At 40.6% G+C, this 16,023-nt stretch overlaps 1 protein-coding gene across 1 annotated transcript in view; it reads left to right on the plus strand.

Moving 5' to 3' along the window:
• Positions 1-16,023, plus strand: part of galnt9 (polypeptide N-acetylgalactosaminyltransferase 9) — a gene marked incomplete at both ends in the record, with an annotated part of 118,659 nt that overhangs the window by 87,381 nt on the left and 15,255 nt on the right. Inside the window, one exon of the mRNA XM_080433135.1 lies at positions 14,262-14,447. Coding sequence (XP_080289261.1) covers positions 14,262-14,447 — 186 coding nt within the window. The remainder of the gene's footprint in view (positions 1-14,261; positions 14,448-16,023) is intronic.

Raw genomic sequence — 16,023 nt, forward strand, 5'->3', positions numbered from 1 at the left:
TTCTTAAAATTTAAAATTCTCTATTAGCTGCTAGTGAAGGGCCTTCTTTCATGTCTATCAGTCATGAAACATTGGCGGGTCTCCATCGCGCATTTCAGGTGCGCGAGCAGCGCATATAGTATATCTTGTGGGTATCTTGTGGAGTTTCAGCTACTATGCATCCCAGAAATATATAGCTTATAAGGCTTTGTAATTTGAAATTTGTAAGTAAATATGGTAACTCATTTAGATGTAGGCCTACGTAGGTTTATAGTTTCCCAAGGACTATAGCCGTTTCACTCATGATGCAATTTCTCCTGAATGCACAGTTTAGTTTATCCCTTCTAAATAGCTTATGTGAGCATAATAAAGAATAGCAGAATAATACATTAAATTACAATCCAAAATACATTATAATGAGCATTATGAGGACCAGTTATATGAAGATAATATATAATATAATATTATAATGAGCATAATGAAGAATAGCAGAATAATTACTATCCAAAATAAATGAGAAGTTTCTTTTTATTAATTCTACAGTTTCACACACAAACGTGGGCTACAAAAACGAAACATCTCTGTGCTTTATTGTCATAAATTGCACTCTTCTACCATATGAATCTGTCATTCATAATTATTGATGTAATTCACATGTATGTCTGTATTTGTTTGTTTGTTGATGTGGGCAACGAGACCAAAGTTATTTTGGTCTCATTTTAGTTTGTTTAAATGTGTTTTCTTTATTGCTTGTCAGAATTAACTTACTTGTTAATATGGTAGGCTATTCCCTTATGCTTAAAAAAAACGTGTATCTTTTATTTGACCTTTTCTCCAATTGTAGCATAAAATAAGGTAACTCATGTTTTGAAAAGTGCTATATAAATAAAGTTATTGTTTTATTATTATGTAGCCTACTTAAACCCTCTATTCTCAGTAAAAACGGACCTACTTTTCTTGGACGCTTTTATCTGTCAACACCAAATCTCTCTGTCAAAAATAGCAGATCTACAAGCTCACAACGCGTCGCGCGTTGTGAGCTTGTAGATTGGCTATTTTTGGCTTATGTTCCCCCCATGCTGGGGTTCATGTGGTTAATACTATTCATAATAATGTAATGGTGTTTTAATTTTGTCAAGGCACCTTGAAATAAAATATTAATATTATCCAGTGATATAAAAACATTAGCTAATGTTTTCATATCACTGGATAATATTAATATTTTATATTGCACGTGCATGATGTTTTCATGATGAGTAGTGTTATTCAGTTCTCACCGCAACTCTGCCCCCTTGCTTTCAACATATTTAAGCGCATATTTGTGCGAGACCAGCACAAACATTGTCGCAGAGTTGATGACGTCTGTGTCCACAGGGGAAACACTATGTGCATGCCGCCACCTGTAGGATCGGGGGTGTATATGCATGTGTTCTGTGGTGCGATAGGATCTATGCCCAATGTGAATGCAGGCCACTGAGGCCAGCATTCGAATTGGGAAACGTTTTCAATGAAAACGGATCCAGTGAGAAACCGCCCTTAGACTCCCTAGCTCTCCACAGCGAAAATAAAATAAAATATGTCACCTTGGAAAGGGTAGCTATGTCATTAGGACCCGACATTAAGTCCCAACCATCTGTGGACACCAACCATTCGGACAGCTGCAAAATCACCACCATATACACATCTAGTGAGCAGCAAATGATGGAGGGGGCCTAACCATATGTGGGCCTTTTCTAACAAACAGAGCCATTCCTGAAGATCGAGGCTGCTGAGCAATTCGGCCATAGAAGTTCATCAGACTGCAACGATGGAAGCGGAGAGTTATTGGATAAATGCCACGATGAGGAATGCTGCTGGATCCTCAGCATGGGAGGGATCATTCTAGCAGAAAACCTGGTCGCTTCCATAAATCAATTATTGACTTCTTGCATGTAACTGTAATGTGAATTCCCTCTATTGGCCACAGTCTTACTGCCCTGCTGCATGACCAATCTCATTTTTCCAGAATACGTTTCGTCATATAGCTGGAACATGGGGAGGAGCCCCTTGCTTTTCGTCAATATACTCCTGTGTGCAGGTAACAATAAGGGAGAGCATTGGCTATTGATCAATCATTTGTCTTTTTCAATGCCTGCATTATTTAGTGGCCTGGATCAATCCACCCGGGCTTAATGGAGTGAGAGTTACTTACTCCTGGTTCAATAATACTGTATACGTTTCAGCTTGCAGCTCTGAAACTGATGATAGACAGGAAGAACAGATACAATACAAATATGAAAACTGAGTGTTCAGAACAACTGGATATCTTCTCATTGCAAATTATATTAGGTGTAGCACAGTTCTGTACTCCATCTGCTCTCAGTGTGTTCGAAAGTAGTTTGTTTCACATAAATCTACCATAGGCTTGCCATTCTAAAACACAGTTTTATGATCGGGCATTGTGCTTGGATAACTCAATCTGATACAGTATTCTTGTTTGTTGTAGTGGCTTCAGATTGCGGTTTGCAGGAATGCAGTCCACTGCATTTGGAAAACCTCATATCACTACTAGAGTGCTTTCTAACAGTGATACTTAGCATATTCCTTTGACTTTTTAACTAACTGAATTACTGTTGTATGACATGACTTCATACAGTATACTGTACATCAAAGACAGCTTCCAGTGGTGATTGGGCCCAGAGGGACAACTAATTAGACAGACCTTGTCAGTGGACCTATTATCTGGCATGAATCATAAACTTAATTAAGGACCTCTTTGGAGTGTGACTGCATGTATTCCCCACCTATCTTTAACACACACTCATGAGGTAATTAACATGATCTCAAATGGATTGTGCATTTCACAATACTTGTTTTTTCTTTTAAATTAATAAATGCAAATTATCAGCATCTCTCTCTCTCTCTCTCTCTCTGTCACACTCTCTCTCTCTCTCTCTCTCTCTCTCTCTCTCTCTCTCTCTCTCTCTCTCTCTCTCTCTCTCTCTCTCTCTCTCTCTCTCTCTCTCTCTCTCTCATTCAGAGCATAAACACCAGGAAATAAACTTTGACAAGTATTATTTAATTGTTTGAATCTGTATGCTTAACTGGCACTGTAGGTGTCTTAGACTTATTTGGCAGAAGAAAGTGAAACATCCAACATCAACTGCGGACCTACAGCGAGATGCGCTCATTCAGCTGCAATTTCACAGGCCCTTCTGTTACAACCAGCTTTAGGAATATGGGGCACTATGATAGAATTGGCTCTCTGTGTCTTTCCATCTTGCCCTTTCTCCCTCTATATCTGTCTGTCAACACAACCCAGCTGGCTAATGCTAGTGTTTAGATGGAGGCTGGCTCCTTGAGCCTCATCTTTTGGAGTGTGCTACAGATGGAGGGAGTAGCGGGGCAGCCTAACATCGCAGCACTGCCTTCTGCAATTAAGAAATGAATCAAGCCAGGATCAAATGTATTTGGGGGGAAAGGAACTGACACCAATTAATCTAAAAAAGTATTGCTGGCATGAATTAAGAGCACATTCCTTTATACTTGTTGCTGTTAAAGGTGATAAAAGTGATATTCTTTGGTTAAAAGGTTAAAGCTTTACATTGTAAAAGTAACCATTGCTATAAAGTGTTTGTTCAGGGGTTACTTTAATAAACAGAAAATAAATGTTCAAGTGGGTGGTGAAATTCTCCCAATCAGGCGAGAGTACACATTTATCAGCTTATTTATTTTAGTGTTCCAGTTCCAATTTTGTCTGCTCATTTATTTGTCTGCTCATTTTAGTGTCATCACTTACAATTTCACTTGTTTATCCTTTATCCTGTGTGAGTTCTCTCTTCTAATTCCCTTCAGGTACTGTACCTCCTTGCATACACGAGTTCAGCCTCTGTCAGGAGGGGGGGGCAAGATTTTGTCAATAAACACCATCTGTGAGGAAGTGCATAGTATTTTATGGTTAACTTGGTAAGCCTATAGTATACACTATCGAAATAATACTAGTCAGAGACTCTAGCAGTATAAAATCCTTTATACTGCTAGAGAGTTGCATATTAAAGGAACTGAGTCAAGCATACAGTATAGGCTACAGGTAATACAGTTATATTTGTAAATAGCAGGTGGGCTCACAGATCAACACATATGAATCTACTGTCACCGGTATGTCTAATACAGTGCTAATACATCATCCTTTTAACAATGTTTTGACATTGTTTTGACATTTCTGGTTTCATGTTTATAATAACAATTCTGTATTATAATTATGTATTATTTATTTACATCATTGTTTAACCAGGAATTAGATAGCTTGGCAGTTATCAATGTGGCACAGCAATGTTTACAAATTGACGACTGTCTGTTTCTCTGTAACGTCAAGAAGATGGATGAAGGAAGCCATGCATGCACATCATCTATGCAGCTTCCATGCTTCTAATGAGCATTTCTTGGTGTGCCATTGAAACAGGGTAGTCTTCTGCATAGAAAAGTCCCTTGGGCACAAAAAGTCTAGAAGAATATATTAAAATGAGAGAAGTGTTAAACTCCCCAGGCACAAGTGAGCACATACAACTCATTAGCTCAAGTGGCTACAACCAGCCTGTGGATGTGAGGCTATTCTTTTCTGTTAATTGTAAAGATTTCAGAGCAGCTTCAATGTAAATCCTCTTGCTTGGGTTTGCTTAAAGATTCTCCCACCTTTGTTTGGAAGCGATACGGCTTTGGAATTCCTATGTAATCCACTGGGATCTAGTTATTCTTTTACAATGACAATGCAGTTATGTGCTTCTGTGAAGCTCAATGGGTAGACCTTGCCAGGGTTAGGCCTTGATTGTGCCTGTATCTATTGTTGTCTCCGCCAGGCCGAAGGCCGAAGGCCAAGGAAAAACCTCTGCCCTGCATTTTTCATATCGGCCTTTTACAGCGCCACCAGAAGGCCGATTTCTGCAAAACACATTTCTTGATATTACTCCTACAGATTTTGTCCAAACATCACGCAAATCGGTACACATCTATATATGTGATCAACATGGATCTGTCAGATTTTTCATAATCCATCCTGATTGGCTAAGATTGGCATGTAAAGTTTGCAGGAGTGGCTTGTTTTGAACAAAATGCCGATTGCCGTGAAACTTTGCATGCACATTCCCACTAGGCCAAGGAAGACATGCCACCTTTTTCACATTGTCCTGTTATAGCGCCACCAGGAGGCCGATTTTTGCTAAACAAATATTTGCTATTACTCCTACAGAATTGTTCAAACATCACGCAAATCGGTACACATTATTTCTATAGTCAGGTGATCAAGATGGATCTGTCAAATTTTTCATATTCCATCCTGATTGGCCTAGCAGAGATCTGTGCTCCGAGGAGCACTTTTTCTAGTTTGCAATGGTTTGGGTCATGGCAGTCTTGCATCTCCTCTACCTGCATTGTGTTTTTGAGGGTCTGGGTTTTAGGGGCCCTCTAAGCAGGAAAAAGTCTCGACTTTAGCTGTGCCATGCCACACCACCCTCTGGTTGAACGACAAATCCAATCAATAGCAGAACATTGAAATCAGTCAAATAATAAGACTGAGAGAAATTTAATATCAGTTGGATGGAGGTCAACAGCCTCTTTCAGATTCATGGTGAGCAACAGACATTCAAAAACGTTGTATTGCATGGCAGCAAAGAATAGATGATATAACACGACACTCCTTGCATTTGATTGTACACAGTGGTGGAAAGTAACTAAGTACATTTACTCAAGTACTGTACTTAAGTACAATTTTGAGGTATTTGTACTTTACTTGAGTATTTCCAATTTCCAATACTTTTACTTCTACTCCACTACATCTCAGAGGCAAATATTGTACTTTTACTCCACTACAATTACTTGAAAACTTTAGTTACTAGTTACTTTTCAGATATAAACTATGATATTATAAAACATACATTAACCACTTTAGCCCTATTTTATACCTAGGCTATTTGAAAATAGCCGATCTACAAGCTCACAACGCGTCGCATCGCGACGCGTTGTGAGCTTGTAGATCTGCTATTTTCAAATATTTAGTACTTTTACTTTTGGTACTTTAAGTACATTTTGATGCCAATACTTTTGTGCTTTTACTCAAGTAAATTTTTAATTCTGGACTTTTACTTGTAACAGAGTATTTTTATATTGCAGTATTGGTACTTTTACTTAAGTAAAGAATTTGAGTACTTTTTCCACCACTGATTGTACAGTAGTTAAATTGAACACATGAATAAATACAATTGGATCAAACTTGCAGCATATTACTGTAGATCAACACTGAGGAGTTCTCTGCATGTAACTGAGGATTTATCTGTGTGTACAGTAGTAGACCTGTACACATGATTCCTGATCTGAAAGGGACACAGAACTATTGTGGGTGGGACTATAGGGACCGGATAACCTTAAGGAAAATGATTATCCTGCCTTACCAAGACTGTTGGAGATGTTCCAAATGGGATGTCAAGTCTACGGGGGTTGACCCAGCAGTGATTAATGTGACCTTATTGTGAATAAGTGACCTTGACCGAGACTGCTTGATGGAGAATCATGTCTGCCATAACTATACCCATAACATTGGCTACATCTTCATTGATTTTTGCATGTGTCAAGAGCCATGAGTCCATAATGCCAATTATCTGACGTGTGTGATGGCTCATAGGAAGAAGCTGTTAGCTCCGGCATTGATTTTCATAGCAGTATGACAAAATGTCAAATGTCTTTGGGTGCACACATGCGTAACCTTGCACAGACAGCACATGAGCGTATTCATTGATAAACTTTTACCAAATCAAATTTTAAAACAATGCACAATGTATTACAATAACTCTCAGGAGGGCAGCACTACAGAGGCTGTCAACCTGCATTTTGTATGTCTATTTTTAATTTAATTTAATTTAATTTAATTTAATTTAATTTAATTTTAGTTTAGTTTAGTTTAGTTTAGTTTAGTTTAGTTTAGTTTAGTTTAGTTTAGTTTAGTTTAGTTTAGTTTAGTTTAGTTTAGTTTTGTTTGTTTGTTTGTTTTCAGATGGACTTCTGCCGTCTTCACTTCAAAGACAATAATATCAGACAAGCTATGCTTCATTGCCATCCAACACCACTAGCCATCATGGCGAGTTTTGTATTTATTGGTAGGTGCTTTGCAGTCAGTCCCAAGTCTGTTGCCCTTGACATCAGTCATGCATAGAGAACAGGCAATAAAGGCAGAGATGAACTCTGTGTGACCCCCTGGCGACAGATCCAGTCACTCAGACAAACCTGAGGCCTCTCTCCTCTGTTCATTCCTGCAGGACATTGTTCCACCCTGTCTGTCAAATCGCTCAGCAGCCTTGCAGAATGAAGTGAAATATTAAGACCATGTGACCTAAAGCAGCTCTCTCATCGTCCTAACCGTGGTCCCACAAGCCGCTTCTTTCCTTTCTGAATCCTCCCTCTCTGCCTCCTTTCAACCCTGACTGATAAAAGGACTCGATAGATACTTTTAAATGTGAAAAGTACCACCTTAGGCAGATGTGCTTAAGCATGACTCCTGTTGCTCAAAAGAGTGAGCATGACACCAATATTACCAGGGTCAGGGGTTCCTTTCACAGTGTACAGTACTTCAGTGAGAAGCACATATTTGGCACAAATACATCCAGAGTTAATAGGTTCTACTCCCATTGAGACCACCCAAGCTGAAAATGTTTGCACTCACAGGTACCATCAGGCACACTGGATATAAATGTGCCTCAAGTGATATGTTCACTGCAACTAGTGGAGCAGGATGCCCTTGGGGGACCTCAAGCTGTAGGAAGCGTCTCAGAGAGGTGAGGAGAAACCGTATTACTGCACTAATACTGACAGACTAGAGTGCATTTTTAAGGAGGGGGGAGACTTCCTGTAGACTGGCCTAGATCATGTACTGTACTTTATATTGAGCAGCTGGATAGGTCAGTGCGACCCAGTCGACATGTGCTACTCAGCTGAATAGCTCAGTATGAATGAATGCATATGAATAACTCAGTTTGACGTCCGAACTTCATTGTTTTGGTTGTTGTTTGGTTTGTTTTTTGTACACTTCATGGGTCAATTTAGTGTGTTTTTTGTGTTATTTTTACTGGCCAGACTTTTGAATTGTTTGGCCTCCCATAATCTGTGTTCAGATTCAGTTCAGGACATTTCAGTCATAAGATCATTTTTACATTGCTATGTGCACAAGATGTTAACAATAAGTCTAACAGCAATGATACAGGTAAAAACTATTTCTAAAACTTATCTTCTTCCTTCTGTTGTGCCTTTCCATTCTCAGATCCGTACTGACTGAATGACTTTAACTCAGCCTTGGTATTGATTATAATGTGTTAACTGATTGAAGCCTGTTTACCACTGTTAACAGCACTTTGTGCTTTCTTTACGGCTCATGTTTTCTGCAGTCGACGTGGAGCATATCACCCAAATGGCCCTGTTCCCAATTAAGTAACTGCATGTACAGTGGCAATCAAATTAAATTAGCAATTACATTACCAGTACATCAAAGTGAATGCTCTCTATTAAGTGCTTGCCTTTTAATGATGTGCTCTGCAGTTTTATTTGGGGTCAAAGCCAAATGGGCTTTTATAAAAAATATATATATATACCACCAAAGACCTACAGTGCAGGATGTCAAAAGAGTAAGTTAGAGAAAATATATTATTTGGTATTTAGACTTTATGAAGTGCCTTTGATGCTAATTCAGTATGGTGCTCCATATTGCAATACTTGCCCGTCAAGTGGCTTTTGTTTCCTATGCAAGCCCATTTCCACCAATGTGATGAAAAAAGTAAGTTATTACAATAAGAAACTGTACCAAAATAACGACTTAGTATCTCAAAATCATGAGAAATGTCACAAAAGAATGACTGAGTTAGTGTTTAAAAAATGAGAAAACTCTTATTATTTTCACATACAAAGTATTTTTTTTAGATACTAAGCCATTATTTTGAAAAGTTTCTCATTATTTTTGAGATACAGTATGCGTCATATTTTGAGGTGTGTGTGTGTGTGTGTGTGTGTGTGTGTGTGTGTGTGTGTGTGTGTGTGTGTGTGTGTGTGTGTGTGTGTGTGTGTGTGTGTGTGTGTGTGTGTGTGTGTGTGTGTGTGTGTGTGTGTGTGTGTGTGTGTGTGTATCGCAAACCGCTGGAACAATCAGTGCCAAATGTTTTGTGCACGCTGCCAGTAGGCCAAGAAAGACACTACTGAAATATGTTTTTCCAATCGATCAATGATAACTACATTTTTTATTTTTTTTGTGAATACAGGTCTGTGTATGTTACTAGACATCTGGAGAGATGGGGAGACCTCTGTTACTGAGTGAGCAAACAATGATTGCTATCGGAATATAGATTTTTTTACAAAAACAAATCACTTACTATACACCCCCTATATATATGAGGCACAGGTCTCAGCAGAATAAAAGACTGACATCATCACAGTAAAGAAAATGGCTTTTATACAATTTTCAGCTGAAAACCTTTCTTCAAAACCACAATGGAACATATCACAGACCCTTGCTTAACTGAAGTAACTGATAGTTTAACTCAGTATTGTATAAAACGTGATGGCAGTTTGTGAATGCTATTCCATTTTGCAGTGACTGGTTTAATTAATACAGAACAAACACGCTGTAATGTGACTTGTCAGCCTAGATAATTGCACCTTCAGATCAATGATTTACCATGCGAGTGTACAAGACGAGAGAGGCACAGCGGTAAAGGTGCTGTCAGCAGGGAGTCAATGTATTCCAGCAGAGTAGGGCAATCATTGCATTATCATGATGTCTTTTGTGTCCGGAAAAAATAGGACATTAGCCATTTGGTCTGATTTGTTTTGCTAATAGCGTGACCGTCTGGAACCAGACTGTGAGTGTGTGAGTGTGCGCGTACGTACGTACGTGCCTGCATGCGTGTGCATGGAGTAGAGTGATAAGATAACCCTGGAGCGTGACACCGCACGATGAAGCCAGTATTGTGCTGTGTGCCACCTGTTTTGTCTTCCAAATCACCAGCTAGAGTGGATGCCTTGTGCTTTTGGAGAAAGGTCAGACCAGAGTTCATGAGGTTCAAATACTGACTTTTCACAGACACCGTGTTCCAGGATGTTGGCTGTGTTGTTGTCAGTATACTTAATTTAGTAACTCTTCTCTTTCCTCCTTATCAAGTGCCCCCTGACCCTTTTGCTCCTTATACGTGAAGAGCTCCTTTTTCTATATAATTTGCAATGTGGAGCGTCTTCACCATCTAGGAGACGCATCCTGCAGGCTGATGTGGTATACAGTTTGGTGGAGGGATGTGCTTTTGCTCTGTTTGCTCTCTCTTTCTCTTTCGCACGCACGCACGCACGCACACACACACGCACATATGTGCACAGTGTCACTCACATCCTCACACTTGGTATCACTGTCGATCAACAGCAAACAGCATAAGATGAAAGCCACACACAGATGACTTACACTCAGTCTCTTAAAGTCTGCTCTGCTCCCTGATGTAAACAGGGTTTAGCACATAAGACCTTACAGCAGCAAACCACCCCTTACTATGCTCCCGGAGTTAATGAGAACACAAGTAAATGGATCCCTTATTTGAGATGACAGTGTCTGTTATAGAGAATAGTTTGCTCATTATGGGGAAAGGTAGGCCGTATAGGTACTTTCGTAATGTCATCTGTTAAAGCTGGTTGCTTTGTGACCTTGTGAGAGAGACCGCTTACTGTAATAATAAGGTGTTATGTTTGATGCTCATAATAAAACCATGCAGTGTTGGGATCTGCCAATCCTATTGAAGGAATTAGGATTTATACCAGCCTGAGAGGAAGTGCTACTGTACCTGATCTGTCGGCTGAGTTGTCTCTGTGTTCTGCCGATGGAATTGTGTTGAATTTGGTTTCTCGCGCTGTTGCAACAGAGGAAGGAGATTCATGGGAAAAGGATTGAAATCAGGAATCACTGCTCATGGCAAACAAGAGCTGTTACTGGGTCAAACTTGAAAACTTGTATTGTATTGCTTTAAAGATTGACATGGGGTTCAATCAAAGAGCATTCCTGAAATGCTTGGTTTTGCTAGATAATGGGCTCTTTGTGTCCAGCAACCTGGCATCCATGCTTCTATAACGTCATGAAAGGAAATTGTAGCTCACACAAACCCAGCTAGGTATCTGACCTTCTGGAAATGTGCATAGGGCAATTATTGATCTTCAATCTGCTTTGAGTGCTGGGCTGCCTGCAATTACTCAATTATCTACAAAAATACCCCATGTGCAAGGCCACATGCACCTTCACACACAGATATGTGCACTTGCATGTATGCGTACACAATAGAGAGTATTGATTTTTAACCAAAGGCCTGGATAATGAAACCCAAGAGACACATTGCCAAAGTATGGCTCAGTCATCAAGGCAAATAGCTGAATTAACAAGAGGCTAGTTGTTTTAAATTAGTTTGATCCTGACACACATGTTTAGCATTGATCAGTACGTTGTTGAAGCTGAAATGGAGGAAGTCTGATGATAACGCTTTCTACTAGGAATCTTAGAAGGTCACTGTGAATCATCAGTGGGGAAGATGGGAGGTTGGTGGCTGAGGTTACTAACTCACTGTAGCACACAGCAGTACTCAGTGACTGATACACACATTTCTACTTGAGCATTGTTTAATCTATTATTCTATAATTGACCAAATGTGTGTGTGTGTGTGTGTGTGTGTGTGTGTGTGTGTGTGTGTGTGTGTGTGTGTGTGTGTGTGTGTGTGTGCGTGTGCGTGTGTGTCTATCCTCTGTTCCGGGCATAACTCGGAAAACGTTCGACCAATCGGTCTCAAACTTGGTGTGTGTCTCATATGACCCCGAGGTCATATGATTTTTACATTTGAGGAGGACTTTGCAGTAAAATCCTGACTCTTAATTTATCAAATTGTAAATCAGAGACTGTACAACTGTAAACAAATAGACAAATAAAGGGCAAATTTAGTTACATTCTTATTCTCTCAGAGTTAACACCCAGGATTTTACAGTAACTGTAATATTTCACGAAACTCAATGTGCACAAAATGTCACTAGTTACAGTTGCATGCACTACCACTGCATTATCCCATTCTACTGATGTGCATTCCTCATTTATATCACGTCGTTGCCATTTGAAACAACACAGTACAAACAAAAAACCTGCAGTACCACACAACAGACTTATCACACACTGACACTGATATGTGTCAGTGTGTGTGCACCGTAGCTGTCCACCGTATACGTTTTATCCTAATCCGTGAGGAGGTATATTTACTTGTCGGTCGTTAAATAAATATGGCCGACGCTGCAACGACTTTCCCCTTGCTCTTGACTTAATTGAGAGTCTGTGGTTTAGCAGCGCTTCCCACACATTAACGTCAAGCACGGGGTACAGTTTTTAGGTTCAGAGAAATGTTAATTGTCAGAGCATCTGTGGTGGCATTGTGTTGATTGTCATTAAGAGACCACGGGTGGTGGAGATTCAGCAGTTTGTACGGCTGGGAGGGTATTACCATATGCTGTCCCATTCTTATAGTTGTTCTGTTTGCCACTATAGCTGCTAAGCCACTTTCACACAGTGTGGGATGTTTGCCAAATTTGCATACTGTACCTATAATGTTTTTGCCCTCAGCTATTTCACAGCAATTTTAAGGGTGTGGAAATATTTTTAGAGAATGCAGAGAGAAACCACTCAATCAGCTGACGTGCCTGCCACTATTTCGAAACCTTCGGTATCAAACCTGTCACGGTCAGATGTCACACTGCCTCTGAGTCTAGAGTCAATCAATACCTTGGTGGATTTCTTTTGGCCAAAATGGCAAGGGTGTATTATACAGTATAACTTCCTCTTTTTTTTTTTTACACTATGGGTATTCCACACTTTATCTACAGTACATGCATGTCTCTCATTCAAATGTTCATTTTGTCTTTCTCTTTTGCAGTACTGCTAACAACTGTACTGTAGTTGATACTTACTATACAGGTTGCATAGAATAATGGACAGTCCGCTCGTGTTGATAAATCTTCTTTTAACAAGTCAGAAAATGGAGACAGTGTCACAGGTCTCGAGAGGGCCAAGGCAAGGGTGTTTTTTGGAGAAATGTGTACTGACCACGAAGATTAAACAAAGATATGACTCTACAGTACTTCATATTACTCCAAAGGGCAGGTGTTGTTTTTATGTACTGTAGTTTCTTTCTTTTTTCTGGCTTGTCACTGAACGACTCTCAGGGGACACTTGTATTTACAGGCCATTGGTTTACAGAATCATTTGTCATGCGCTTTTTCACTCACTTCAGCAGAATATAATGGGCTGTAACACCTAATTGCTGTATCAAGCAAATGTGTGCCGTGTAGAGATAAACATGGGAGGGAGACTAACAGGGGGAAAAACCTGACAATACAGAATAGTTAAAGGTGGAGTCTGCCGATTTTCTCTTTTCTTAATGTGTCAATCTGTTGTTTGGTAGCGCAACATTATTCCTGTGTGTGTACGCAATAATAATATATGTGGTCTTCTTCATACCTTTCTCCTGCGTTAGTGATGCGTAGCCCGCAGGTCCCGCGGGTTGAACCGTGGGGCGGACAGACGGGTTATAGATTACGACGCAACTATCGCGGGGCAGGCGGAGCGGGTCAACCCACGGAAGAAAAAAAAAACACCACAACACACCTTCTCTCTCTCACGCGTGTGCGCTCTCTCTCTCCCTCCCTCTGTCCCCCCCTCTTTCTCTCTCTGGAAAACAATTGAATGGACTTGCTTGTGTGTTGAGAAGCCGTCTTTTGCGGGTTGTGGGACGGGATTCATTTTTGCGGGACGGGTTGGGGCGGGTTGGGCTACCGTGCGGGGCGGTCGGGGTGTCTATCAACGCATCAGTGCTGAAGGTCATTTAACAAATGATGATGATACGTATGCTATTGTACACCTATCTGGTCTGATACATGCTACTGCACACCTACTGGTGTTAACAGCACAACAAAAAAAGTGATGTGTCTAACAGAGTTCTGGGTAAAGATATCTTTCCTGTCCACATGTCACCTGCTCTTCCGAAAGCGTATGTACTGTAGCCAACATTGCTGTGAACACATTTTCAGTTACAGTATGTGTGCAGTGTGCTGCACTGTGCAAAGGAGAATCTCTGAGTGTTCTCATGACGTCTCCGATATTTTTGTTCTTCAAACACTAAGTCAAGTACTATGTCACATTCCATATTGGCTTGTCATTTGTGAGCTCAAGCAGAAACCACGTGTTGTTTTGCTGCGTTTGTGTACTGTAGGTGTGGCAGTGCGGGGGCAGTATGGAGGTCCTGCCATGTGCCAGAGTGGCCCACATCGAGCGCACCAAGAAGCCATACAACAATGACATCGATTACTATGCCAAGCGAAATGCCCTGCGTGCTGCTGAGGTCTGGATGGACGAGTACAAGTCCCACGTCTACATGGCCTGGAACATTCCCATGAACGTAAGTTCTTCCAATTCCTCCATCTCAGTGGTTTCTCAAAGTGGGGTCTGGGGGCCCCCAGGGGTCCTTGAGCAAAATCAGTCCGCCCAGCAAAAGTTGTTAATATTGCATCAAAATCAGTCGAACCACTTTATCTGTATATACATCGGCCATTTGAAAATAGCCGATCTACAAGCTCACAGCGCATTGCAAACCCTTTCTCTCCCTCTATTGATTTATCCTTCCCTCACTGCAATCCCTACCTTCAATCCATCCTCCATCCATTCCTTGACTCCGTCTCTTCATCCCTTCATCCCTCTTTCTGTCTTTACTTTACCTTCCCTCTCCCTCCTTCCCTGTCTGTCTTTCTTTTCATTGTTCTCTCTCTGATTCACCTCCATCTGTGTTCTCACTTGTTCATTCAGACAAGCAACCCAGGACTCCAGAGATGGCAGTCAATAGGAATTGAGAATTCAGATTTCATCCGACTCGACCTTCAGACTGCAGGGTGTAAAGCAGAGCAGAGTGGCAAGTTGGAAGTCTCTCGTGCAGATTGTGTCTTGAATGTACGAGGGCTCCCACCCACACTTAATCGGCTTCGTGTTTTATGCATCAGTCGAGAATAATTGGTTTCGAGGGATCTTTGTCTGATTCCCCGCCAGATATAAATATATAGTATACTTTCCTTAACAAAGAACATCGAATACAAATTGCTTCTTGAACTATGCCAAATTGGAGGATTTTCAGTGAGGGACATGTGGCGTGGATAGTCTTCTAAAAACCCAGGATGATAAATACAGTAGAGGTTAATATTCCAAAAATAAGTTGAGTTGATAAAAGAATCCTGTGACTATTAAAAGTAGATAACCTTAAAATAGTCCAGGGATACCATTGCATTATTTATTGTTAAACAACTGCTACAAACTCTAATTAGCTCTCATTATTGATCACAAAACAATCTTCGAATCCCCACTTTCAAAATAATTACTTCCAGCGCCACCTGATGTTTTCTGAATGTCCCCCTTTGAGAAACACAATGCTGTTATTCTTTAACTTCTAGCCACTGAAGTGGAAGTGAACAGTAAAATCTTCAGTGTTAGTTTAACTTTGATGGCCCTTTTTTGAGGCAGGTATTACCAAACGTATATCGCCACGCCAGGCCACGGACTAAGCTTCGCGTCGGTTTGTCAGTTTCAATGGCAGAGGCGCGTAGTTATATTGGACATCTCCCAGGTGTGAATGTAATTGTACTAGTGTGAACCAGGGGACAGTTGCACAACAGCATCTGTGCTGTTGGCAATTTTGTCGAATAAGAAGGGATCAATATGAAGAATATGAAGAACAGACCCAAAAGGGGGGAAATTAAAACATCGTAGTGTCTAAAGTGTCACTGCGGCAGCGGCCAGCTCTATTCAGTCGCAGTACCATCACCATCTCTCGTCCGATGTAATTACAAACACAGCATCGGTCGCGCTAGCATGCTATTACCCCGGCTGTCCTGCAGTGCAGAGTTATTTGGTGTGTACAGTACAAAGAGCTAATGCTACCACTAATCTGTCTCCCATCTCCTCTCCTCCATGCACAAAATCATGGAGTC

The sequence above is a fragment of the Gymnoscopelus braueri genome, assembly GCF_963280865.1.
Source record: "Gymnoscopelus braueri genome assembly, chromosome: 7".
NCBI lineage: Eukaryota > Metazoa > Chordata > Actinopteri > Myctophiformes > Myctophidae > Gymnoscopelus > Gymnoscopelus braueri.